Source organism: Silurus aristotelis (genome assembly GCF_946808225.1).
Source record: "Silurus aristotelis genome assembly, chromosome: 13".
NCBI classification, from domain to species: Eukaryota; Metazoa; Chordata; class Actinopteri; order Siluriformes; family Siluridae; genus Silurus; species Silurus aristotelis.
In genome coordinates, this window is record NC_139586.1 from 19,754,102 (window position 1) to 19,780,544 (window position 26,443).

Here is a 26,443-nt window from a genome sequence, read left to right on the forward strand (position 1 = left end):
GTATGTATGTATGTATGTATGTATGTGTATATATATATATATATATATTCTGTGATGTTTGGCATGATTGCCAATTACCCAATTCTGTTCTCACCATGATTCTGGATTACTGTATTGGATATATAAAGTTGTGGTCTGTGGCAGCCATGTTTGATGACCATGGTGTTTGCTGGGAAACTGAGTCGATGTTTTGCTGTAACGTAACAAAAATTTATTTTGCATTCTTTACACTTTAAAGTTGTATTGAACTTATTAACCTTTCTTTTTTTTAAAGATTAAATTAGCTCAAAAAGAAACCAGTTTACAAAACACTGCAGACCTAGCTTTTGGCTATTATTGGCAGGTATATAACAAATATTTTCATGTCATATTTATCATTATTTATCAGTGTAATATTTTAATTATTACATGTTAAATCAAATCAATAAATAGCTATTGCATTTAGACTTTTAGTCTCAGTGAAATTGGATTTGAAACTTTACCTATAATTAAATAAACTTTATATATTACAATAAATTCACAGTGTAAAGGTTTTCCCAGGAAGCCACACATGTATTCTTTAGTATTATAAAGTGAATGACACTGAGGTCATTGACTTTGTGTGGCTTAAAGCTCCTAACATAATAAATAACACTGAACACCACATATCAAGGGTTTTTGACCGCTAAGTCAGAAACTATGTTTGTTCACAAGGCAACCACAAGGCTAACCAAATGCTTAGATACACAAGCAATGGCCTTGTGGGAAAGGGGACTTTATAAACTGGAACAAACATAAATGGCATTTTATATATAAGTAGAGCCAGTAGAGGAACTGCTTTTATGCTATACCTTATATGTGTATCTGCAGTGGCAGTTCTGTCCATGTAGTTATTTTTTTTCCTTTTAACTTTTTAACTGAAATACTCATCTAGTAAAATAGCATTATCATACATGTTAAAAGTTACTCTTATGACATCTCATAGTTTATTGTATAAAAATATGATTTGTATAATTTTTATAAAAATGCAGGCTATGAAATGGGATTGCAAAAAGTCGAGTACTCAGCTTAACTAAGCCTAAAACGTTAAATTTTATATAATAATCCAGATAGAAATAAAAAACACAACAAATCCAGTTGTCATATTCTAAAATTGTCCTCTTGAGAACCTGTACAGGCCACAAACCTCAGCGTAAATGTGAAAGATAGACTGGATGAATCTCCTCCCCTCTTTAGTAACTGCCAGCCTGGAGTACATCCAGCATGTGCAGACATAGTTTGTTCCTGTTTGGACTGACACCCGAGCTGCACATTTCAGGTGTGTGTGATTTCTTCATCATCTCTCATGATTCTGATAAGCCTGCTTTATTAATTAAGGATTATATTCTGGTACTGTATACAACGGTCTTCACTCATATCTTTTTAGTGAAGGAGTGCAGATAAGACTACAGATCTTATGATATTATAATCACTGTTTTTCTTTTAATTAAAAATAACTAAATATATTGTTTTTGCTAACAAAAATCAGTAACATTTGTATTTCTATTTCTATTTCTATATATATCTATTTTATTTTGTTATTTTTTTAAACATTAGACATGGTTTGTGCATTTTTAGTTTCTGGATAAAGAGTCATGACAGTAGTTATAAAGTTAATAATGCAAAAACAGTCATGCACTGCCAAATTAAACATTAACATGCTTAAATCCTGTTCTCTAATTATTGAGGGATTACTGGAAGCACATACTCTCTGCTTCTGTTCAATCTAAAGATCATACATCTTGATACAAAAAAACATTTAAAAAAATACCACACCAAACAACAATACCACACTATTTATATTATATTTATTAATGTACTTCAATTTCTTATTCAGTGCTGTGGAAATGCTGTGGGTGTGGGTTACACTGTGCCTCATGTGGCAAGGTAAGATATTCTATTCTATCTATTCTATTTCTATAATACAAAACTGTTTTTGTTATTGACTGCATTTGAGTAGATGGGATCTATATAAGCTGGAATATGTTGAATAATTCATATTCATATGAACGTGTCTATTATGAATCCATGAAGAATATATATTGTTTTAAACTGTATATATATATATATATATATATATATACACACACACACACACACACACACACACACACACACACACACACACACACACACACACACACATTCAATTATGCTTATGTAGTTATCATTTGATTATTTGTGGTTAAGAATTATCTGTGGATTATTAAGGATTTGAAATTTAAGAATTATTAATGATTTGTAGTTGTCTTTATCTCTGTAAAACCTCTTTGAGATAATGTCTATTGTTAAAATCAGTGTACAATTTTAATTCCATTAAATTAACACACAGAAAAATGGGAATAAGCAACAGATTTATGACAACCTTGAACCTTAAATTATGACAGAGTCCTATTTTATGTGTACTTTTTGTTTAAATGTACATTACTTTTGCAGGAGCAAGCAGCTTTATGATCCACAACATGTTAGAAAGCCTGTGCCTCGAGGACTCCTTTGAAAATGCTGGAGTTAAGTTAAAGAAATGCAGTGTGGACTCAGAGCTCCAGCAATGGGTCTGGAAAGAGAGGATGTTCCTCATAAATGTACACACACAAAGGTGCCTGTCTGCCTTCCACAGTGACCCAATCCAGACTCTCGACTGTGACGGTCAAGATGATCTGCACTGGCAGTGTATGAACCACAGGCTAATTAGCCTGAGTCATTCCCTGGAGCTAGGTGTGCACAGAGGAAGCCTGGTTCTGACCAACACAGGAAAAAACACAAGGTGGAAATCTCTGGATCAAGGAGACCTCTGTCATGAGAAGCTGAGTAAGTCCCAGATGTGACAAAATAATATTGAGTATAAAAAAAGCAATTATTTTATGAATGTGGCATGTCTACATACAAATTTGTACAATGCCATTCAATAACATTAGAACAAGTGCATTAATGTAAACCTTGCAGCAACTAATCAACACTTTCTGGCATACAACAGCACTGTAGTATAATTATAGATTATGTATACTATATATATAATATTCTCATGTTCCATGGTCAAGGTTAAGGACAATTATATATTAAACACCAAAATTGTTTTATTTACTGTTCCTTTTGTTTATATGCAGAGGTGCATAGTAGGTGAAGAACTTTCTTGCAGTCATTTACTGTCCAATTCTTTAGTTTTTGTTTTTTACCTAATTTTCTGCATATAAACATTTGAATCAGCTAATTTACATTAGTTTTCTGGAATCAAAGCTAGTTAAACCTGCCATTAGCAAAGAATTCAGGCTACTATTATTAAATATATGTAACGTTAGCAAATTAGCTAAATCTACCTTATCATGCTTTTTCAAAAAAAGTTTCTGCCTTGTCTTTGCATAGTTTAGCACATTTAGTACTTTTTTTTTTAGGTATTGCCACAAGTTCATTACTCCACTCCAATACAGCAATTACAACATTGTGTGGCATGAGAATGTCACAGAAGATTACAAATTGTCATGGTATTTTATATTTATTTTATTCCACACAATGCTTTAATCTGAAACGCAAATCTGCTAAACGCTTATATTGATGTATAGCATGAATGAAAGGATTTGCTGTATGAGAGAAGAAAATATTGTTTTCATTTGTCCAAACAGGATCCAGAAAGCAGAGGGAGACAGATGAGTTTCCAGCCAAAGAGGACAACATGACAGAGGAAGAGAGAGAGTATCTCAGGTGGTATTACCGCACTGAAGACGGTGAGTACCTGTCTGCTACTTCTAAAACAATAACTTCTAATGGAAGAACTTACTAGTCGTATATATATATATATATATATATATATATATATATATATATATATATATATATATATATATATATATATATATATAATATATATATATATATATATATATATATATATATATATATATATATATATATATATATATATATATATATATATATGTGTATGTGTGTGTGTGTGTGTGTATATCAATAATCGATGATTTAGATGTACTTATGTTATTCAAGTTGTTCTAATTAGTGAGCCCATTGTGAAATCAATAAAATATTAAAATACTAACCCGTGCTGAGTCATTGCCCTCAAAGGTATAGTACTGTATTATGGGCAAGGCAGTTGGCATTATCACTAAGCATTATTGTCCCTTGGAAAATGTGTCAAATATTTTTCAATCAAATAACAAGTACTCTTTAATCCTAAGAACACATAAAAAATCTGTATGTAATATCTAGTAAAAGCTAAACATATTGTCACTGATGCATATATAAAAGTTAAATGTAAAAAAAAAAACCAACATACCAGTCTGACCTATAACACAAAGATAATGCAATACATTCATAAAAATAAAACTAGCATCGTAAAGCAGCAGTAAATTGTGAAATATGAACTTTTGTCTCTCGGTTAACTTTGCTCATAAAATGTTACCACCCATACCCTGTGAAATACTTTTACACATACTTGAGAAACTGAAGCTGAAGCTGAAACACTGAAGCTTCTGTTCACCAGTAGTTCATTATGATACCTAATGTTTGCCACATTAACAAGTGTTTCTCTTTCTACAGCAACACCCTGGAAATTTGCCATGCTAGGCTTTTCTCTCATTGCTCTCATTTTGGGTTGTGTGCTTTGCGTCATGGGACTGATGGGTAACAAGTCAGTACACAATAAATTTAATAACATTTGTGTGTGTGTGTGTGTGTGTGTGTGTGTGTGTGTGTGTGTGTGTGTGTGTGTGTGTGGGTAATAATATATATGCATATGTATATCAAATACATTCACATAATGGGTAAATCATAGTTTTTTTGTTTGATTGATTTTTTTTTAAGACACCGGAGGGAAATTGCCAAGTACAAGACTGCTGCGTCTCCTGCCACGTTAAATGTGGAAATGGAGGAGCTTCAAATAATCAATAACATCAAGGAGGACCAAAATTCCTACACTGACCAAACACAATATGGACAACTAGACAGCAAAGCACCACTGGAGGGAGCCAGTGAGACTGAGGAGCTACAGCCTGGTGACATTATGGTCACGTGGAGGGATGGAAACGTCTCCAAACTCTACTCTGATTCCTATAAGGAGGATGAGGAGGATTAGTGCTAAGACTGAAAGACAAAAAAAAGGTCTTACCTTGAATTAATTTGCAAATTTAAATGTAAAAATTTCTAAAAAGCTTTTATAGAGAATGCACTCATCTTTTAGCGTTTTATATTGAATGTGCCACATAATCAAATCGTAATAGTACAGAGATTTAAAATGTTTTTTTTATATAATTAAGGAAAAAAACTCCAATAATTAATATGTGAAAACTCTTTGTAATGTGATATTTATAAAAGGAGTCTCCAGTGTCAGCAATTTTTGGCAAAATTCTGTGGTATAAGAGAATAAATTTGGCAGGTGTGGTGGTTAGAACAAACAGGTGTGTTTAGGTATAGTGTCTGTGTTCAGTTGGTATACATAGACATGTCTTTTTGGTTTGAGAATGAACATTTGGACATCTGACAAAAAGATTCGTACATGCTTTTTTAAACATCCTACTCAACATTTATTCCCCATTTGTTGTATAATAACCTCCATTTTCTGTGAAGATGTTCCACTAGAGTTTGGTGTGTGCTTGTGGATATTTGTGCACATTCAGTCACAAGGACTTTAGTAAAGTCAAATACTAATGTAGGGTGAGGAGACCTTGGGATAAACCATATCTTCATAGAGCTGGCTTTGTGCACAGGGACATTGTCATGCTAGAACAGGTTTGGGTCTCCTAGTTCAAGTGAAGCTACTGCATCCAAAGATCCTATACAATTGTGTGCATCAAACTTTGTGCTAACAGTTTGGGGAAGAACCACATATTTCTTGAAAATCAGGTGTCCCAATACTTTTGTCCTCTATTGTATTCGCTTTTTAAAAGACCCCTTTAAATGAATTTGGATCAGGGGGCTTCAAATATGTCTAGGCAGCTTGGAATTTGTCAAGATAAAAAAGTTTAATTAAATTATTGACTCTGACCTGACACATTCAGAATCCAGCTTTGGTTATTTACCAGGTCAGGCACATAGATTTTATCCTTGTTTATGTTTGTGATATAAAATATTGCAAGTAATTTCTACCTCAGGCCAAAGTACTATTAATGATTTAATATTAAATATCACACTAAGTACTTTTACTTTTGCTAATTTAATCAGAATACGGTGCATACACAGTAAACAACTAAACATTGTGTACTAAGTTATCCTCATGGCAAGTCATCAGAAAGCCAATGTCTAACAAGCGAGTGCATCTCCTAGCACCATAAGGAGCAGTGTTGAGTCAAAAGATCTTGAAGCCTTTAAGGAGGGTAAGTGTAGGAGCTCTGCGCTTGCTCTGGGCTCTTGAGGACTTCACAGTCACCAACTTGGCTGTGGCCGGAGTGGGCAGTTCCTTAAAGCAGGGTGAGAGAAGTGTGGCAGAGGAAAGGCTGATTGGTGCTTTGTCTTCACTGATGTAAAGAGACCGGAGTGAAAGGCTTCTCTCTGCCTCACGCCTCACCTCACGGACCGCTTCATAAAATACATTCTGTACAGATGCAAAGTCCAGACAGGCGGACACCTCAAAAAACAGGCAGCCAAAACGGGTAGCCAGGGTCTCACCATCTGTCTTGTTCACTTGTCTGAGATACAGAGAGGGAGGGGAGCGAAATTTTAACAAAAGTTAACATTAAAATATAATTTATCCAGAATTCAAATCTCATGCCAACGGAAAGAACTTATTCACTGTGGTAACCACATGCCCCCATTCCATTTGTGATTTCACACACCCACTTCAATTCAGGAGGGGCTGATAATTAGCTGATTAAATGGATCACATGTGTTGGGTACAAGGAAGCAGTAATACAGGTATTCAGAGAACAAGATCGAGAGCCTGTGCTTTATATGAGCCATTTAACAAAATGTAACCAAATCCAAATGTTTGGTGTTCATTCTTTTATTTAGATCTCCACTGAAGCTATTAGATAATAGAAATCCCACCCAAAAACTTGTCCTTAATTACCCAAATGTTCATATAGTTAACACAGCAACTGATAAAAAAGCATAAATCAACACATTTAAATTTTTTAAATAAACACAATTCTTCTTCACATTTTGACAAAAATGTAATTTGTTGTTATTTAATTCTTTCATTCTTTCTTTCAGTTTTCATGATCAAAATGAAATAGTCACTTTTTAATGTATTAATGCTTGAATATTAGCTCTAAATGACAACTTATACAAAAAGAATTAGAATAAAAGATTACTTAGAGATAATACAATATTGTATTTGCCCATGATTTGTCCATGCTGGTATGCTTGGACTTGATCTGGATGCGTTTTGCAGAAAGTGTGTGGTTTGGTATCTATGGAAATATTTTGGGTGAAACAGATTTCCGTTACTTCTCAACACCATTTCTTTAATCGTGTAGCTCCAGGGCAAGACTAAAGAAGCACAACAGACCAAACATGTCCAAATTTGTTCTAAGGGGAACATTGTGTGAATTTCATATTTGCCAAACCATTCTTTCAAGAGTAATCGACTCCTCAGCTCACATAAACACACACACATCTCTAACCTTGGAGTCTATAGAAAAACCTTGATGGAATATCAACCACACACATAATGAAAGGTTAAACATTTGCTTTCACACTTCACTCCATAAAATGAAGCTTTCCTTAAAAACCTTGCATAAACTACCACTTATCCTCTTGTATAAATAGTGAGCAGTGCACATTTGCTGTAATAAAACCCAGATGTTAGATGCCCATTTTTATCTAAATACCACACATGCCATTCGCATTGGAGAAAAAAAAAAGCAAAGACTGCAATAGGCAGACAGCTTTCAGACAGTCACTTAAACAGTACCTAACTTAAAAATTTTTAGCTATTGTTGTTATACAAAAAAAAATACAAATACAAATAAAAATACAAATAATTATATATATATATATATATATATATATATATATATATATATATATATATATATATATATATATATATATAATTATATATATATATATATATATATATATATATATATATATATATATATATATATATATATATATATATATCATTATTTTTATTTTTATTTTTTTTATGGGTTTTTTTATGGTTAAGAAAATGTATTTAGATTATTCAGAAATAGAATAGCAAGAATAGAATTTAGAAAAGAATAGAAGTGTTTGGCCAAAAGGAAGATTTAATTAAATAGCCATCGTCCAAACAAAATGTTTAAACCTCCTTGGAAATTTCTCATGCTTTCTTAAAAGCAACTGTGACAGTTTTTTTTATTATCACCTCTGAACTAAGTCTTTTAGCATGCAATAAAAACCCAAAAAACAAAAAAACAAATAGAGTTGAGATAAAAGTGATTTGAAATAGACCTGTATCTCTCCATGTCCAATTTGTTGCCCACTAAAATGATAGGAGCCTCAGGCTGCAGGCCTTTGGTGTACAGTGTCACAGCCTCCACATACTGCTGGCATACTTCAAAACTAATTCTGTTATCAATGTTATAGACAATGAGAAATGCACTGGCCCAGGCCAGGTAGCGATCACAGTTCACTGGTCCATCCTAAGGAAAAAGAAAATCAAATAGCAGGCTAAGGTTGTTTGGAGGTTTTGTTATACTATAAAAAAAAAAAAAAAAACATTTTTAATCAGCTAAAAACAACTCTGAAATGTAATTGCACATAAGAATAATATTATAATAATCAGGGGTAAATCTATGTACAAAAAAAAAAAATGTAGCATCATGTTATTATTAGATCTAAAACTCTCCAATTCCTCCCATGCTAAAAATGTACGTGTAACATATGGCAAATCATTACCTGGTCTGCTGTGTCCATTACTTTGACCACAACTGGTTGTTGGTCCACCATTTCTTCTGAGGAATAAGTGTCCTCTACAAACGTAACATAGAAAGCCTTTTTTAGGCCAAAATAGTTTTATGCACAACATCTCTCATTACTTTTCTAAACTGTGCACTTGGTTGTGTGGCATTTACATTACACATGTTGATGTAATGGCTCAGAGATTCCTTTCTAAAACCAAAGCAAAGCATTTAGTCTCAGCTGTCCATCTGGTTACCATATGATGGGCGATTTAACAGGCAGTGCTTTTATGCAAAATGACAGAATAATATATGGGAAACTCTGACTTATAACCTCGTTTTGAAAGGTTTACATATGAGCTTTGAAGTGTTGGATATTTTTCTTCATCCTAAATTCACTGAATTACACTGGGCCAATTGTTCTTGATTCAATTGACCAATTTATTTCTGAACTTAGCCATAAATGATCAGAGAACAAAAGAAGGAAAGTCTGGATACATTTAGTGCATTTTATTGGTTTAAGGTAAAAGTAAAAACAGTGCAGCTCACCGAGGTTTGGGTCATATTCACTAATAAAACGCTTTGTGAGGAACTTCACAGTGAGAGCTGCAAAGAGGAGAAACACAAACATCCTGTGACTACAAGTAGTAAATTGCTACCACTTATGTAAGGTTTCTGTAGGGCAGGGAAAAAGCCCCCAAAAACATACTTATATGGTATCAAATTGAAGTTGGGTGTAATGATAGTTCCAATAAAATAATTATTAGGAAAAAGATATCTTCTGTATATTTTAGGAAAAAGATATACATTTCTCATTTTATTTACAGTCATGAGTCACCATTGTATTAACCTACGTGCATTAGCTTGACTTTTTATACATTTATAAAAAGAAATGTGTAAAAATATATTCATTCATAAAGATTTATGAATCAACCAGTACATTCATATTACAACAATATAACTCATAAAATACAACTACCAACTCACAGCTCATCATAATGTATAGATCATCAAAGTATTAGTCTATTCTTAATCTAAAAAGTTTATCATTACAACCACAGTTTTAGAAATGAATTCAGTCTATAGTTTTAAAAGTCCTACCTGATTTGCCTGAGCCCATTGCTCCCAGGACTACAATATTGCACTCTGCAGGTTCATGTTCAGGTACAATATTGCAAGTTCTTGCTTTCCCAAACATCATAGACATCCTGAGCAGGACAACAATGATGCATTGGGGAACAAAGGCTTGATTCTTAATAAAATAAAAAAAAATTATAATAAATAAATAAATAACAGCCTACATGCTCTCTTAGCTCCTTGTCAGCTTATCATAGATGCTCTCCTAGATGCTCCTTCGGAAAAACAGCTGCATCCTTTTATGCTTTCCCAGTGGGTGACATTTCTTAACAGCAAGCAAATCCAACACACTCTACATTCTTTTCAAGTGTGTAGATGTGTTGATTTAGTTGGAAACTAAACTTCTTGTTAAAAAAATGAATCGTATTTGGTGAGGCTGAGAGCTGCAGAATCTGAGAACGACAGCACTTAGAATTTCAGCTGCCTTGGTGTGTGTAGGCTGGAGACTGCCTGCTTGTGACCATCTGGAAACCGCACCTCCGAAAGGAAGAAAGCAATCTGGGGTTACTGCTCGCCTTACCCAAAATAATCATGTGAAAGTTTCCTTCCTTGGGAAAAAAACTGAATGTTTTAAGCTTGTTGAAGGGGGGGAAACAAGCCAAGACTCTTTACAGGGTTCCACTATGAGTAATGGAAAAATGTTGATCATATCTTTAAAACAATATGATAATCATATCCTTGAAACAATAACATAATTTTTATAATAACGAGTATAGGTTTATGTTAAGTTTCTGGGTGTTTTAATGGTATGAGTCTGAATCTGTAACTGTAAAATAAAAGGCAATTTAAATCATTAGAACTTGATGGAACATTGTTTAATTAAAGCCATGAGACCGATTTCGCTTTATTTGGTCTTGAACACCTGCACATTCATTTACTTATCAATTTATGTGCCAGTGGCATAAGGCATAAAATCATGTAGATGCAAGTCAAGCGAATCAATTAATGTTCTCATCAAAATAGGCAAAAAAATGCGATGTCAGTGACTGTGGCATGGTTACTGGTGCCAGATGGGTTAGTTTGGCTATTTTGCTGATCAGTTTCTAGAGGTTACTACACAGAATAAATACAGTATTTTAAATAAGCAAAAAAATATTTCTACAAAATGAAGAAAGAAAGAAAGAAAGAAAGAAAGAAAGAAAGAAAGAAAGAAAGAAAGAAAGAAAGAAAGAAAGAAAGAAAGAAAGAAAGAAAGAAAGAAAGAAAGAAACCGAATAAAAATATGTAGCAGCATTGTGTTTGTGGGTGGAAACACCTTGTTGATGAGAGGAGGACAGGAGGAGAATGGAAAGACTAGACTGATAGTAAGTTTTCAGTAAGGCTATACTAAGTTACACACTCATTCTGTCATTCTGTCTCTTACTGTCTTGAGCATAAAAATATATCTAAGAATGCACAGTAAACCTTGAGGCAGATGTGATTGTGTCAGGTAAGAACAGGAACTTCTACACTGGCCACAGGTTCACAGAAAATGAAGAATTAAAATTTTGAAAAAAGACAATGTGTGTGTTGTGTGTTATTATTGAAGGTCAATCAGTAAACTAAAAAAATTTTCTGTATTATTTTTAGTAAATACAAGTGAGAAATTTCGTGTGTCTAAATGCCAAATAATGACCTTGGCTGTTTCACAGTTACTGTTAACCCTAGTGATGCACCTGTGAGTATCAGATTTACATACTTTGCATTGCTGTGAAGAACAAAAGAGGATTAACCATGAGTAAAATAGCTCCCTCCTGTAGCCCCAGCAACCCGTCTGCTTTCTGTACAGCTGACTCTGTTACCGATGATGTATGATGAGTGAAACTCAGGCAGTGCTTTTTGCTTCTATTTATAGACAATTCTATTATTGAAGCCGTTGAGGGAAACAAACAGTGTTTACACAGTCAAGTACATAATTTTTTTCCGGCTGAGGAGCAAGCTAGCTAGTTCTATCACTGCACTGTGCACAGTACAATGTGATCTAAATTTCATTGCCATCAGAAGTTTGGATGAAAATCGCTTGTTGTCATGATGGAGCCTAGCAGCTGTGCTGGGTTAGAGTTAGTACATGCTGAGAACGGTTCTCCAGATCATGTCTCTGAAGGTGCAGCAGTAAGAGTGAGGCTAGCTGGCAATGTTTTCACAGTGGATAAAACTCTGCTGGAAGACAACTGTGAATATTTCCGGGCACTTTTCCAATCAGGAATGAAGGAATGCCAGCAGGAGGAAATTTGCCTTCAGGTAGTGAGTGCTCGTGGCTTCGTTGTGGCACTTCGGGTGATTAATGGTGAGAGACCTATTCTTGATAGTGATGAAATTGTTGAAGCTGTAGAGTGTGCTGCATTTCTTCAGGTGAAACTTCTTGCTATACATCTTGTGAACATAATTAATTCTGATAACTGCCTCCTCATATATCACTCAGCTGCTAATTATGGCTTATGGGAACTGTTTGAAAGTGCAGCTTTGTTCATTTGTGACATGTACCAAGACCTTAAAGAGGATGTACAGTGCTTGCCAAAGGAACTTACTGATTATATTGAATCTCTTATTCCTAGTAAATATGTTATTATCGGGACCCACTCACCTACCATTAAGCTGCTTCAGGATTTCATGAGGACAGTATGTTACCTTGATGAGGATGACAACGAGTGGAAAGTTCTTACTCACCTACCACTTAACACAAGCACTACCATGGCTGGGGTTGCTGTACTTGATAACAAGATTTTCATTGTTGGAGGGGTGTATGACATTAGCAAAAAAGTTGTAGACTCTGGCTTCTGCTACGATGTGACCTTAGATACCTGGACTCCATTTTCAAGCCCACAACAGCTCCGGTATAACTGTACCCTGGTGGGACATGAAGGCTCTCTTTATGTGCTGGGTGGAGAGTTTAATAGATCCACCTTGTCATCTGTAGAAAAATATAACGTGTCCACAGACACATGGAGTTTTGCTGCTCATCTTCCTAGATCCACATCTGCTGTAGCTTGCACAATGACAATGGGTAGGATATTCATTTGTCTGTGGAAGCCAAAAGATGCCACCGAGATATATGAATACCTAGTAAACAGGGACGAGTGGACTTTAGTGACTACACTCATAAGGCATCAAAGTTATGGCCACTGTATGGTGGCACATAGGGACAATTTGTATGTAATGAGGAATGGGCCATGTGATGACTTTTTGAGATGCATGATGGACTGTTATAATCTGACCTCGGGTCAGTGGACAGCCATGCCAGGACAGTATGAGAACAGCAAAGGAGCTTTATTCACAGCAGTAGTGAGAGGCGATTCTGTTTTTACGGTGAACCGCAGAGCGACAGTGGAGTATGCCATTGAGGACAACAAATGGAGGACAAAAAAAGAGATGACAGGATTTCCAAGAATTGGCTCTATGTCGACTTTTCTCCTGAGACTGCCAAAGAAAACCAATGAGGCTCTGGGAAAGGAAGATTTGACAAATGGCCAAGTTTTTACTGCCTCCTCTCACGTCTTTCCAAGCTCATCTGTAGAATGTTGTTATTGACCTCACTGTGACTTTAGAGAAGTAATTAATTTTTCTGATGTTTCCTGGTTTATTCTGTATGCTTTCATGTACCTGTGTTTTGCATGGTGTCCCCATGTCCTTGAATGTTTTCCCTGGATTTTATGGTTCCCTCCCCACCTCCCAAAACATGCCAGTAATAATAGCTGGTTTATAATAGCCCGAGACTTGAAGGAGTATGTGATGTATGTGTGAGTGTGTATGTATTGTGCCCTGCAAAAGACTGGAACACCACTCAGGACATTTTCCCACTCTATGCTTTGCTAGAGATTCAGGACAAAGCAGTTGCTGAAAAATGCATGATTAAAGCATATAAAGCTTTAAAATAATAGGAAATGTGTTCTAATCTGACAACGCACAAATAAAATAAATGTACACAATTTTATTTCTAAGGCTATAAATAAGCTTCATTACCCACAAAATAATTTCTGCAAGTCACTGGTTTGCAGTTTGGCAGTCCTGAAGAATGTTAAGGTGAAAAGACAGATAGTAGTGTTGAAATAATGAGTCATTTTGCTCAAATTATACAGTCCTCAAAAACACATTCCTATTTTATTTGTGCTACATGTTACAGGTGCAAGTTTGGCTAGAGTCACATAGACATTAGTATTAGATTTCCTTGATGATTACTCAAAAAAAATATATTTAATTCATTACCTAAATTCTTACCGTTGATAGACATAACAACACAATAGTCTAAACAATACAATATATTGCAACTAACTGCAAAAATCTGACAATGCCGGAGCTGGTAAAACTCACTGGAAGCAGCTCACATTTCCTTAAAGGCAAGGAATTAGAAGTAGAAACAATGATCACTGTTTTGGTTTTCTTTAATCATGCACTGTCGGCCAAGTGTTTCTTGGCAAGCAGTCGATTTTAATTATGTTCCGTTTCTAAGAGTGACTGAAAAGCTTAGTTGTGGACATTTCATCAAGACTAACTATTTTAAACAATCACACACTCACTTTGTTCATGGAGACGCCTCATGACAGGGTAATTATACTGATAGATTAAATAAAAACACATAGGAACAAGGACAGAGAATACTTTTCCATATATGTGCAGTGCGCAACAATTTTATCAAGGCCCCGTATATACTTGTTCACCAACAACGATATTAAAAAAAAGTACTGTATGGAGGATCAGGTAACATGCATCATGAGCTCCTCCAGGGCACGATCGCAGTGGTTCTCGTGCATCAGTAGGACTTCTTTGATAGCATTTGGCTGAAAGCCCATCTCATGAAACTGAGTGAGGAGGTGAAGAAACTCTGCCGCCTAAAACAAAACCCAAAAGACCGTGTTTGTAGTGGAACTCAAACAAGTCACATACAACGGTCAACAATATTCTTACAATAGGTACAGCTAATGGAAAATAACTAATTAAAAGTGATTCATTAGGTTAATTAACTGTAAAATTCAACAATTTAAAATTAATAATAATACAAAGAAACTATTTGGATTTATAATATTTAATAAACAATTACCTTTGTCTCACAGTTCTGAAACATCTCCAGAGCTTCTTCTACTTGAGTTTTATCGTAGCCAAGTTCACACAGATGGTCACATGCCACCAGGTAACTTAAAATCTATAAGACATCATCCATTCATCTGATTGTATACTTTAAGTAAAAATAAATAAGAAATATATAGAATATAAAGAAATTGTAGACAATTGTAACCTCCAAAATGGGTATGATGATCAGGTCAACACACAGAAAGGATTTTATTCCAATTCCACTGAAAGAAGCCCCACCAACATTTACAGCCTAATCTACATTTTAGAAAAAACATTACTGCAACATTTGTAAGATTTGTTTTCAATTACAATGACATTTTTTTCAACTTCAATTATCAGCATTATTTTCATCAGTTTTACTTTCTAATGTAAGTGTCATTTCATTTTGACAATCCAGGCTCTTGTTGTCCCTTTAATTGACTGATCAGCATTGGTAAGAAAAGAAGCCAAAGTCACAATACACTTTTTATGCCAGCAACTTCCATTCAATGGCTGCAAAATAATATTTTGCATGCTCAAAGTCTAGTGTGATCACAGCTTAAATAATTAATTGACCGAGTTCTGTCCTTGATTACTTGTCTACTTGATTAAAACTTAACACTGCTATCTGTAAAATGTGTAAGTGCTCTTATTTGTTTCAACTGTCAATTTGACAGCCAGTATCTCATTATAAAATTATCAAACTGATTGGGTGTATATCTGTTTTGAAACTGATGAGGCAGTTTCAATGGAGGGAGTGGGTTTGGTTGATAGAAATGATGGCAATGATAATTTAATTGGAATTGCAATTCACCTCACAGGCAGAGAGGGGTTCAAATTAAATTAAACACAGCTCCTTTAAAACTATAATGCTGCTACCACAAACCCACTGTTATATTTTAAGTAAATTTCTCCACAATTCTAACACTGTTAAAGCCGGCTTTGCTGTTTTCAAATTAGTCTTGACGATGAGAACATTTAATGCAGCTGGTGGTGGAAACTTAGAGAGGCATGGTATTTATTTTGCTGTGGTATGCTATTTGTACACACTCATCATGAACAGAATTAGATTAAAAGTATCTGAAAACAGATGTTTCCTGAGAGAGGCGCTTCATAGTGAAGGAACAGGTAGGTAAATAAAACATCTGGTTCTGGTGGAGGATACTATATAGTGACTTCACTGCAGAAAAGTGTATTAAATTTCCATGTGTGTTAGTATGAGGATTTACTCAAAGTAATTGACTCTGGCACTGGTTGTACCATAGATGTAAATACTGGAAGCATGTGTCCATTGAGGTCAAAATGAGGGCAGTGTAATAAATACATCTTCTTAAAAGCATTATATTTGCCTTGGTACAAATACTTGAATAGTATAAAGATGTACAATGAAATTCCTTGAACTGCAACCTTATGCAGATTTGCCCAAAATTCTAAAAAAGTTGCATGTTTCTAAGTTCCATTATTTCATAGTTATAAGTTCCATGATTTCATAAATGATATAGAGCATGGGTTGGTGTAATGGCTGAGGGAATGTTATGAGTTTCAAGACCACAAAGGATGCTCAGTGGGAAATTATACTGAAAAGAGTTCCCAAAGTTCCAAGCCTCTGAAGAGTAGCAGCACCATGGCAGCACCATAACCACTCTATTAGAGCAGGGATGTAAACACTCTGAAAATAACTGGTTATACTTGTGTTTATATTCCAAAGATATCCAGCGTTCAAGCCAAGCTTCAGTTCATACAGGGTTTCATTTTTACAACAGCATATCATTCTATAGCTCGTATCATTTGAAGCTAGATCATCATTTGATCAGAAGGTTAGGAAGGCAAACGTTAGTACTTAGTACCTGTTGTTGACCAACTTTTTTTTTAAACCACCCTCAAACATCCAAACAATAAATATATAAAATTTAAAATTAAAAAAACAATTGTACAAACTAATACTACCACATTACATAAAATATTAACTATGCTTTTGACTTCAAGACTATTCAGACATACTGTATCACAACGATTGACATTTTTAATAAATGTGGTGGAGTACAATGTAACAATCAACATTACCAAAAATCTTCCACATTTAGCTTACCAAAGAAGGTAAAAACAAATTATTTTACACTAAAGCATAAACATGTGTTTCACATATAAATGTGTATTTCAACTACAGGTTTGACATACATTTTTTATGTCTATTCTGCAACACAATTAATAAACAATTTCTTCACAGAAGCCACTAACCTGCTCTGAGCTCCAATGGCCCATTTTCTGCAGAGCAATAATGGCTGTCCGTAGTGGGTAACCATGCTCTGTAACGGTTCCCAAGAGCTGGCGTTCTTCAGGGCTGAGAGCTGAGAGCAGTTCCACAGAGGAATCATTGACTGTTGCATGGGAACTGAGGGGACGTGTGGGGGCCAGGGGCATGCTGGAGTTAAGGCCTGGAGACTGAAGGAAAAAACAACACTGGTTTGGAAAGTCAGTTTCCACCAGAGAGGAAAAGAAAGGAAACACTGTAATGGTTTCAAGAAATCCACAATATAAAAATGTATAGAGACCAAATACAAAAGTGCTATTTCATGTATACTTTCTCTAGAAATGTATTTTTCAAATCAATGTGGCTATATTTATGGCTATTATTGCGAACCCTGTGTAGTAGCATTAGTCATGGACTGTTGGGGGAAAGAGAAATCATTCTGTTTTTTATGTCTTTTATGTCTTTCTACTGTCAAGGAAAGTTTTCTTTAATAGAATTTAGTTTTATTCTTATTTTTATTTCTCATTAACTCAACATCTATGATGACATGGACCTTGATAGCTGATAGTTCACCTTAATGCTAACCTTGAAACTTAGCCTCAGTAAGAAAATATTTTACCGGACAGTTCCGTGTGCTAATCCAAACCAACTTCTGAAAACTTGGGCAGATTCCAGGAAAGGTCCTTACACTGGTTATTATTAGCTACTTCGATCTTCAGGGACAGCTAAGAAATGTGGATTAATGCAGAAGTAAAAATAGCTGGGAGATGTCAATGATAGAATAACAGGATGATGTTACCTGAAAGTCAGCACTATTAATAGCTATCACTAGTAGCCACAAATAGCCTAAACATTAACTCTAACTACTAAATGCACTTAGCACAGGACTATCTCAATAGCCAATTCTGTTATAAAAATATCCTAATCATTGGGGTTCTGCTGGTTAAAGCTACTTAAGATGCAGCTAGTTTTTTAATTTGAGCATAACTATTATAGGCTTAGGTCTTTTATTGAGCATTAGTCAGAGGAACGTGTGTGTAAACAATTCGAAAGGTTGTGCTCAAGAATGTGTGACCATAAAATAATAATACTATCAAATAATACACAATTTAAAGCTCACATTTAAGATGCATTTATCTAACCTCTGTGACAGGTGTCACCTGTCCAAAAGTCAAAAGGTGTTGTCTTGTTGAAAGCTCATGAAATGAATCTCCATGGTTGTGGATTTTCCATAAGTTTCTTCTTTGTGCTTCAGAATTTGGAAGAGAGCACTGTAGGAGGCTAGAGCACTGCTGTGAAGGTAATTTGAGCAGATCTAAAGAGCAACGAGAGTAAACATCTATCCCATCTAGCTCTTGTCTTCTTAAACCTGACTTGTTACATTTAAGTTTGGTGAAAGAAGCCTTCTCGTTATTAAAAGAGTCATCATCATCTGAATCTGAAATGTTGAACCTGACTCTGTCATTCAGAGCATTTAATTGAGCCGCATTAAGACTATGGCTGCGTCGCCGAGGATTGGGTTCCCAGAAGTCACTGATCCAGCGGCTGGCCAGCCTGCTCTGCTGAGGACTGCTGAACAGCATCCAATATGGAGGGCAAGTCGCTGCCATCTTAGAGGCCACACTTGGGTAGAACACATTAGGCACACTACAGCCACCCTGCATACAAGTTAGAACCCAGTTCTCCAGCCTGAAGATATACTGTCAATACAAGAGACAAACAGGGAAAATTACATAAAATAATTGGCCTTACTTCATATTTCTGAACATTAGCATCATATCTAAAATTTATATTCATAAACTCTACTTAAAGGTGAAGTGAAACCCACAACATGTAGTTAAAAATGTCATCATCCACGATTAAAATAATATTTAAAGTAACCCAGATGCTTGATGAACTAAGTGTTTGAAATGGAGAATGAAGTAATTCATGCAATTTCCTGTTTGAATTCTGTCAAAACGCCAGAGTATATAACAGCATGGATCTAAGACATGCTGTAATGCAATGTGAAGCCCACTGGACACAAACTATATATCTGCATCACCACTGTGATGACTGAGAGAACCCCAATTAAGCCATTCAGGGGGGAATCAAAACGCCAGCCAATCTCAACATAAAGGGACACCAATTGTTTTTTTGATAGACAAGGGCAAAAATGAAAGGAAATGTTTTCCATAAAAGGCTTTAACAAGCTCATTTCAGATCAGTTAGATGCCATTGGATATCCACTCACATTAATAGCAAAACATCAGAGTTGAATTTCTGGCATTTGATCAAGAAAACACAGCACTATCTGATATGAAGAACAGCCAGCAGTCCTTTTTAGTGCAAGGTTTTGTGTTGCAATGCTGACTTGGAACCTCATGTTCTGAGCAGTGCATCCATTTAAATAAACTCGCCAACAGCAAGTTGGCAGCCATGGTAATGAGAGGCGTCTATGTTAAATAAGAGCACTGCATTGACAGCACATCAGCACACAATGAGTGATTTTGTGTGGTTTTTTTTATTTTATTTTTTTTAATGCTGTCAGTGCCTAGTGCTAATTAAATGAAAGAAGAAAACTATTGGTGCCAGCACTGTTTGATGGATCACTGATCCAACAGTGAAGCCAGAGCTATCAGAGTCCAGAAAAGCTTTTCCAAGAACAACACCTTTGGAGAAATTAATCTCAAAGTCCAGAAGGATGACATAATTTAGTTAAAAAAGATTGATAGGACTGTCTTTTGGCTGTAATTCGAATACAGTGTGTTTACAGAACTGAACTATCTGTGTGGTTCTGTAGGGCTGTAGGTACATCTTGAAATCTTGAGATAATAAATGTCATATAACAAAGTGAGCAGCTAGTATGGCATTTGTACAGCAGGTAGTATGTACAAATGTATAAACGTGTGTGTATTTTTGCCTTGTACTGGTTGTATTAACATTGTTAAAACCAGGCATCACTTGCTAATGTTAATGACATGCAGCTAACCTAAGAAGCATCACTTTATATTCTCAGGCTACTTGCTACACTGTTTAGCAGAACACTTCAGGCCACTAAGCAATAAGAAGGGAGAAATTCCAACTGTTGCATTTTGTAAGTCGTTTAAAAAAAGAAGTGGCCTGTCAGTGTCAAACTGCTCATGTAAATGTAAATAGTCACAGCTTACAGATAATTACCCTGCCATTAAGAACTAATACAGGCTGCTTTTGCTAGCAGGCCAAAATTGAGCTTTTTTCCAACCTCTGTTTCCTGGAGGATCTTTAGATAGTCTGGCACAATGACTTCTGGCGCTGTGACAAGTTCCACCTCCTCTCTGACCTTTCCAAGGAAACCCAGAGGGATTTTCATGGGCACATCATCCAGCCAAGACATTCCCCCTTTCACTGAAAACACAACCAACAAAACTGTTTTAAAGAGGCATATAGATTGCTTCGATTTGGACTAAAGCTGCAGCAGCCGGCAATGATTTTCCTAAAAGCATTACAGAAGCACCTGAACCAGATCATCCTTCTAAAAAAAGGCTTTTTAAAAAAGACCAAGGCTCCTGGATCTTGTGGCTTAATCACAAAATTGTGGATGCAGACAGAAGATTATTGGATTAAAGATTACACAGTTTTCACCATCTGACAGGTACAAACAACCTTTCTCCTGGATATCCTGGATCTGGGATTTTTTTTTTTTGGACAAATTCCTAATTAAATGATCCAGACTGGAAAAATGTTGTTGTTCATGATCTGTGGACAAATGTCAGCTTATACCGCGATGGACAGTTGGCTTTTACCGCTTCAACCTAGTAATATAGGTTGTATACAGACAAAATGATCATGAACATCAAAGCCTTGTTAGAAAGACCATGGTGGAATACTGGGAAATCTGTTCAGCTAAAGATCCTTAACTGATCACGCTGCTTTGAAACCCTCCGAAGCAGATGGCTTTAGACCTTTAAACCAGGCCAGATGCTCAGAAAAAGCTCCTACATTTTTCTTTCCTCCTTATGAAGCAGGGCCAAAAGGTTCCATAAGTCAGATGACATGCAAATCCAATAAAGTTGGAACTGCAAACCTTTTTAAAGAGAGACTTTCACATTCAGATCAAAGTAATGCAAAGTGAACTAATGAGGGATAGGAGCAACATTGCGCATTCCAGCTAATGACAGCAGGTTACCTCTAGAAATGAACTGCATTTTGAACTGAAATTTGTTTTGATTGAGAACATATGTTCTCAGCAAGTTAAGAAATTAACCTGATTCATTATATTATAGACAGCAGACAGTTTCCACTTTCTACTATATACATACATACGTAAGGGCACAATTAAGCTGTAATATGCGTCTAGACAGGAGTCCAAACACAGAACACCTGGTTTACTATCTAGACCATATATAGACAAAACATTAAGACCTGCTGAAGATTCTTTCTTAGACATGTGACCCGATGTTTACAAACCTGCAAAATAACCGTCTTACAGCCAATCAATTGAAACCCCCCCTCCCCACCCCAACCACTTTACACTGGAAAGCATCTGAAAACAAAATAAGTAAATCTCTACTCTGGAAAATTACACCAAAAAACAAAACAAAAACAAACACATGTACCACCCACCTGTGCTTTCTAAAGTGTGTTAGAGTGGTTTCAGAGTGAAAGCTGTATGTGCTTGTGATGTTAATCATCCTGCTTGGAAGGGATAACCCTCTGCTCCACTAATCCACTGACATAACCCCTCGTCATCAGCTGCCTGCCTGACCCAAATTCTGATCATTTACATAAAATGTGCGCATATATACAGTACAAACAAAGTTTGTACACACCTTCTCATTCAAAGAGTTTTCTTTATTTTCATGACTATGAAAATTGTAGATTCACACTGAAGGCATCAAAACTATGAATTAACACATATGGAATTATATACATAACAAAAAAGTGTGAAACAACTGAAAAATGTCATATTGTAGGTTCTTCAAAGTAGCCACCTTTTGCTTTAATTACTGCTTTGCACACTCTTGGCATTCTCTTGATGAGCTTCAAGAGGTAGTCACCTGAAATGGTCTTCCAACAGTCTTGAAGGAGTTCCCCGAGAGATGCTTGGCACTTGTTGGCCCTTTTGCCTTCACTCTGCGGTCCAGCTCACCCCTAAACCATCTCGATTGGGTTCAGGTCCGGTGACTGTGGAGGCCAGGTCATCTGGCGCAGCACCCCATCACTCTGTGTGTGTGTGTGTGTGTGTGTGTGTGTGTGAAAAAAAGTTTTCATGAAAACATTAATCATTCCTGATAAAAATTCTGCTTTGTAGCTAAATCTGGAGACCCATTTAGGGTTAGGGTTAGATTAGAAGACCTCAGATTAGAAGAAAGCGAATTATGTACATACTGTTTATTTTTATTAGAAATATAGCATTACATAAAACAATAAATTGTAACATTCATATGAAGACCATAAAATAGCATCACATCATTGTCTGAAAAAAATCTCGGATATCTCAGTAGTCATTGTGTGCATGGCATTGTTGACATTTCATTTCTCCAGAGCGATGGACCAGATGTCATCGGCTGGTGGCTCTGGTAGAACCCAGCCCTGAGGAATGGTGGATCCATCAGGGTGATCCACAGGAACCAGAAATTGATCCCAGTCTCTCCTAGAGTTAAAAAAAAAAAAAAAAAAAAAAAAAGACAGTATAAATGAACAGAACAAATGGCTTGTTTGTGTGTTTTTTTCCATCTTGCCCAGCAGGTTAGAAAATGTGTTTCAGTGACATTTAAGATTATTGCCTTCTCTCTCTATTATTACTCATTTTGCTTATCGTACACACAAAGCTGCAGGAATAAATGTTATAAAATAATGCTGTAAAGTTCTTCACCTTATTTGCACGAGGGCAGGAAGTGAGTGCTCTGCCTGCGTGTTGAACTCTTGATACGGCTTAAGCGGATGATCAAGAGGCATTTCAGCTGGTAGAAGAAAACAGGAAGCAACACACACATCTTAATAAACTAAAACAAATGTTTTGCAGCATAACAACTTGCTAAAGTAAGTCATGAAAACGTGACCTTACGCTCATACAATTAACAGGAGAACACTGCCAACTTGTGGTGGGTTGAAGAAATATTTACCCACACACACTAAATCCACAGTCCAAATGTTTACGTGTACCTACCACCAAACAGCATTGCGTCGATCTCCCGTTTCTTCTGGAGCAGCTTCTCTCGTTCCTTTTTTTGCCGCTTCTCGTGATCGCGTTTGCGCTCCTCCTCTTGTTCCCCTTCCAGCATGACCCTCAACGCATTCTCCTCGGCCCCGTAGACAGCCGTACGTTTGCTGATCAGAGTCCTGAGCCTCGTTAGGTGGCCCTCAAATATATCATCACACTCCTTCTCTGGAAACATGCCTGGGGGGCAGGCATAAGGAGGAAAGCTGTTACTATTAACAAGTGTTAAGGGATAAGTCTAGAAATTATTTTAAAAATTATTTAAAGAAGAAAGTTTTCGAGAAATAATTCACCTCTCCTAGATGCGGCTTCTTTGCGGAGTTTCCGCAGCTTTTCCAGAGCCTGGAGGATGTCCAGCATTCTTTTGGCATCAGCTTGCTTCCTCATGACTTCAGAGAGCACGGCATCGGCCGCCAGCTTCAGCTCTCGCTCCTGCATTTGGAAACAAAACGCAAAACCATTTTTAACCACACACCCACACACCTATGGGCAATTAAGTAAAGCCAAGTGAACTACTGGCATGTTTGCAGAATGTCGAAAGAATGCAGAGAACCCAGATGAAACCCATGTGGACACGGAAGAGGATGTGTCCTAATCAGTTTAGCCCAAACAGATACAGTACACTATTTAGACAAAATTATTGAGACACCTGAATTTCCCATTCATATGTGTTTCTTTCCCAAACTGATATCCCAAAGCTAATGGCACACTATTGTATACAATGTCTTGGGATGCAGTAGCATGAAATTTGCCCTTCACTTAAACTAGGAGACACAAACTTATGAAGATATGCTCTGCTTGGGTTGGGGTGGAAGATCTTCTGCTTTAGAGCTCTGACCTCAACCTATTGAACACTTTCAGTGAATGCTGACTGCACCCCAGGCCTCCTCACCTCACCATCATCATAACCTGGACTTTACTAAAAAAAAACCCTTGTGTCTGAATGAGCACAACTTTCCACAAGCTCCCTCCAAAATCTAGAGGAACATCATCTCAGAAGAGTGAAGGCAATTGTAAGAGAGAATTTGGTCTAAAATGTGGAAAGCGATGCTCAAAAAGCACATAAGATACTTATGACCAGGTGTCCGCAAACTTTTGGTAATACAGTGTACGTCTTCCTGCACAACAAAAGGTCGATAAAGAAGAGCTGGACCTTATGTAGCTCCTCCTCCATGGCCGGAGTCAATTCAGATTGGTGTGTTTCAGACTGAGTAAGTGTATTTAGTGTGTTATTTTGTATTGCGCAACATGAAATGAGTTATGGTTTATAAGAATTAACTGAATAACATCCAACTCCAGCTCCTTGGACTATTGTCCCTGCAGTGAAGACCTTCCCCAAAACAGCTGCACTATCGGTATTCATGTATAATCCTCTCACCCTGTTTTGTTCTTCGATTTGCTGTATCCTCTTCATCTGGTGCTTATCAATGGCTGCCTCTTTCTCAGCGGCCCGAGCTTCTTGCTCTCGTTTCTCCTCCTCAAGCTCGGCTTTCTTCCTCCGTACACGTTCTCGCTTCTTCTTGATCAGCACCAGTTTCTTCTTCACCTCATCCACCCAGTCCGGATCGTTCAGTGACTTCAGGCTTTCTTCCAGGCTGCTCTTCAGCTCGGCTGCTCTTGAGTAAGAGTCTGTCCAAGCATCCTTGTTCTCAATGTTGTTCTTTAATGTTTGGCACACCTCAGAGAGCTCGGAAAGCATTTTAACCGCCGTGTACAACTTCTCCCTGAAACCGGACACAGTGTGTTTTGGGGGAGAGACTTTCTTCACAGAGGAGGATGTAGTTTTTCTTTTACTGTGTAAGAAAGCATGGATCCACTGCTCATCTTTTTTTCTCTGCCAACCATCCTGGTCAAATTTGATGCTGTTTCTGTCAGAGTGATCAGAAGAAGCTTGTGATGGATACGTTTGTGTATGAGGGTCCACAGGGTAATTAAGAGGCAGAATGTTGTTATTAGATTGAAAACCAAGCTGGTATGAAGGAGGAACCGAGTTTGAAAAGCTGCCACTCTGATCAAAATGCCCTCTATGATAGCTGTCCATGTGAGAGTGGTAATCTCTGTGTGATGGATGAAAGCCAGGTTGATCCTCACTCTGTCCTGGCTGTAGGTTTGCAGGAGATGGAGGAGTCTGTCCTGGAGATGGTGGGAAATAAACAGGAGGAGGTCTGCTGGGATCGAAAGGCAGATGAGGAGGATAAACATTAGGTGGAAGTGGTCGTGCAGGGGAAAACGGGGGCCAGGGACGGTGTGAACTCGGCTGATCCTGGTGCTGCCGGTAAACATCCCATGACTCGTGTGCAGGAAAATCTCCTCTCAGTGGCGGAGCAGGAGGATGTGGAGGTGGAGGTGGATGTGATGAGCCTCCGGGATAGTGATACTGCTGCCTGTTGTCCATATTCACGCTCTCCAGCGAACACCAGCTTTTCTCTGCAGTGTAAAGTCCACCACTTCCGGTATGATGTCATAGCATATCACGCATCTCCTCTACATCCTGCACCCCGTTTCCGGTTAAATCTGATTGGATGACACGGAACGGGGCCACAATAAATAGATGCGAGTTTGGTGCCTGACGATTTTCAACGAAAAATTAACAATTTTTGTTCAAAATAATTACTTTGTTTAATCATACGTTAATTAAACTATTTAAAATGTACAAATATTTTTTCATCCAAAATAATGAAATTGTAAAGAGAAAACTTTTATTTTTTATATAACACGTTCATTCAGTTTAACAAAATTGTAAAAATTATTTATCAAATAATAATGATCCGCAAATTTATTTTCATTCGTTCACAAATGCGCATTTTGCAGAAGTTTCCCAGTTTTAATATATATTCATGTGTATTTGTTAACCAAACAAAATCATTTAAATCAGGCAGAACCGGCGGCTAACAAAAGGGATGGGCCTTGGGATGCACAATTGCACAGTGTGGCACCACCAGGCTCCACACCGGAACGTCACAATCACTTCCTATACACCTTATAATTGGTTCCTGACTG

At 36.6% G+C, this 26,443-nt stretch overlaps 5 protein-coding genes across 11 annotated transcripts; 2 read left to right on the forward strand and 3 right to left on the reverse strand.

Annotated features, from left to right (window-relative positions):
* The first annotated feature begins 821 nt into the window (after positions 1-821).
* LOC310736247 (uncharacterized protein) lies at positions 822-5,420 on the forward strand. Of its 2 annotated transcripts, none has more exons than XM_083559634.1 (6): positions 822-1,297; positions 1,856-1,905; positions 2,455-2,826; positions 3,636-3,737; positions 4,567-4,657; positions 4,831-5,420. In XM_083559634.1, the coding sequence occupies exons 2-6, from the start codon at positions 1,866-1,868 to the stop codon at positions 5,099-5,101; spliced, it is 876 nt and encodes a 291-aa protein (XP_083415760.1). In that variant the 5' UTR covers positions 822-1,297; positions 1,856-1,865; the 3' UTR covers positions 5,102-5,420. The 2 variants fall into 2 exon arrangements, with proteins under 2 accessions (XP_083415760.1, XP_083415761.1); XM_083559635.1 differs by having other exon boundaries at positions 1,183-1,297; positions 2,455-2,825; positions 3,641-3,737.
* Positions 5,421-6,162: 742 nt separating this feature from the next.
* rasl12 (RAS-like, family 12) lies at positions 6,163-10,422 on the reverse strand. The gene is made up of 6 exons (XM_083559636.1): positions 10,151-10,422; positions 9,951-10,057; positions 9,399-9,455; positions 8,848-8,921; positions 8,401-8,591; positions 6,163-6,650 (listed from the first exon to the last, which is right to left on the reverse strand). Coding segments are annotated over exons 1-6 (771 nt in total). The 5' UTR covers positions 10,153-10,422; the 3' UTR covers positions 6,163-6,310.
* A 1,126-nt stretch (positions 10,423-11,548) lies between these two features.
* kbtbd13a (kelch repeat and BTB domain containing 13a) lies at positions 11,549-13,908 on the forward strand. The gene has a single exon (XM_083557737.1). It carries the CDS (start codon positions 11,994-11,996, stop codon positions 13,491-13,493), a length of 1,500 nt encoding a protein of 499 aa, XP_083413863.1. The 5' UTR covers positions 11,549-11,993; the 3' UTR covers positions 13,494-13,908.
* Positions 13,909-14,033: 125 nt separating this feature from the next.
* Positions 14,034-21,957, reverse strand: ubap1lb (ubiquitin associated protein 1-like b). 6 transcript variants are annotated; one of them, XR_014536235.1, is made up of 7 exons: positions 21,847-21,957; positions 20,486-20,628; positions 18,405-18,962; positions 17,250-17,453; positions 15,196-15,287; positions 15,001-15,102; positions 14,767-14,791 (listed from the first exon to the last, which is right to left on the reverse strand). XR_014536235.1 is itself a non-coding variant. In XM_083557738.1 (6 exons), exons 2-6 carry the CDS (start codon positions 20,615-20,617, stop codon positions 14,657-14,659), a joined length of 1,131 nt encoding a protein of 376 aa, XP_083413864.1. In that variant the 5' UTR covers positions 20,618-20,628; positions 21,847-21,957; the 3' UTR covers positions 14,034-14,656. The 6 variants fall into 6 exon arrangements, 4 of the variants coding, with proteins under 4 accessions (XP_083413864.1, XP_083413865.1, XP_083413866.1 ...); XM_083557738.1 differs by lacking the exon at positions 15,196-15,287 and having other exon boundaries at positions 14,034-14,791; XM_083557739.1 differs by lacking the exons at positions 15,196-15,287; positions 21,847-21,957 and adding an exon at positions 21,691-21,768 and having other exon boundaries at positions 14,034-14,791.
* Positions 21,958-22,599: 642 nt separating this feature from the next.
* pdcd7 (programmed cell death 7) lies at positions 22,600-25,947 on the reverse strand. The gene is made up of 5 exons (XM_083557860.1): positions 24,822-25,947; positions 23,737-23,875; positions 23,393-23,623; positions 23,099-23,186; positions 22,600-22,876 (listed from the first exon to the last, which is right to left on the reverse strand). The coding sequence occupies exons 1-5, from the start codon at positions 25,836-25,838 to the stop codon at positions 22,756-22,758; spliced, it is 1,596 nt and encodes a 531-aa protein (XP_083413986.1). The 5' UTR covers positions 25,839-25,947; the 3' UTR covers positions 22,600-22,755.
* Positions 25,948-26,443: the final 496 nt, after the last annotated feature.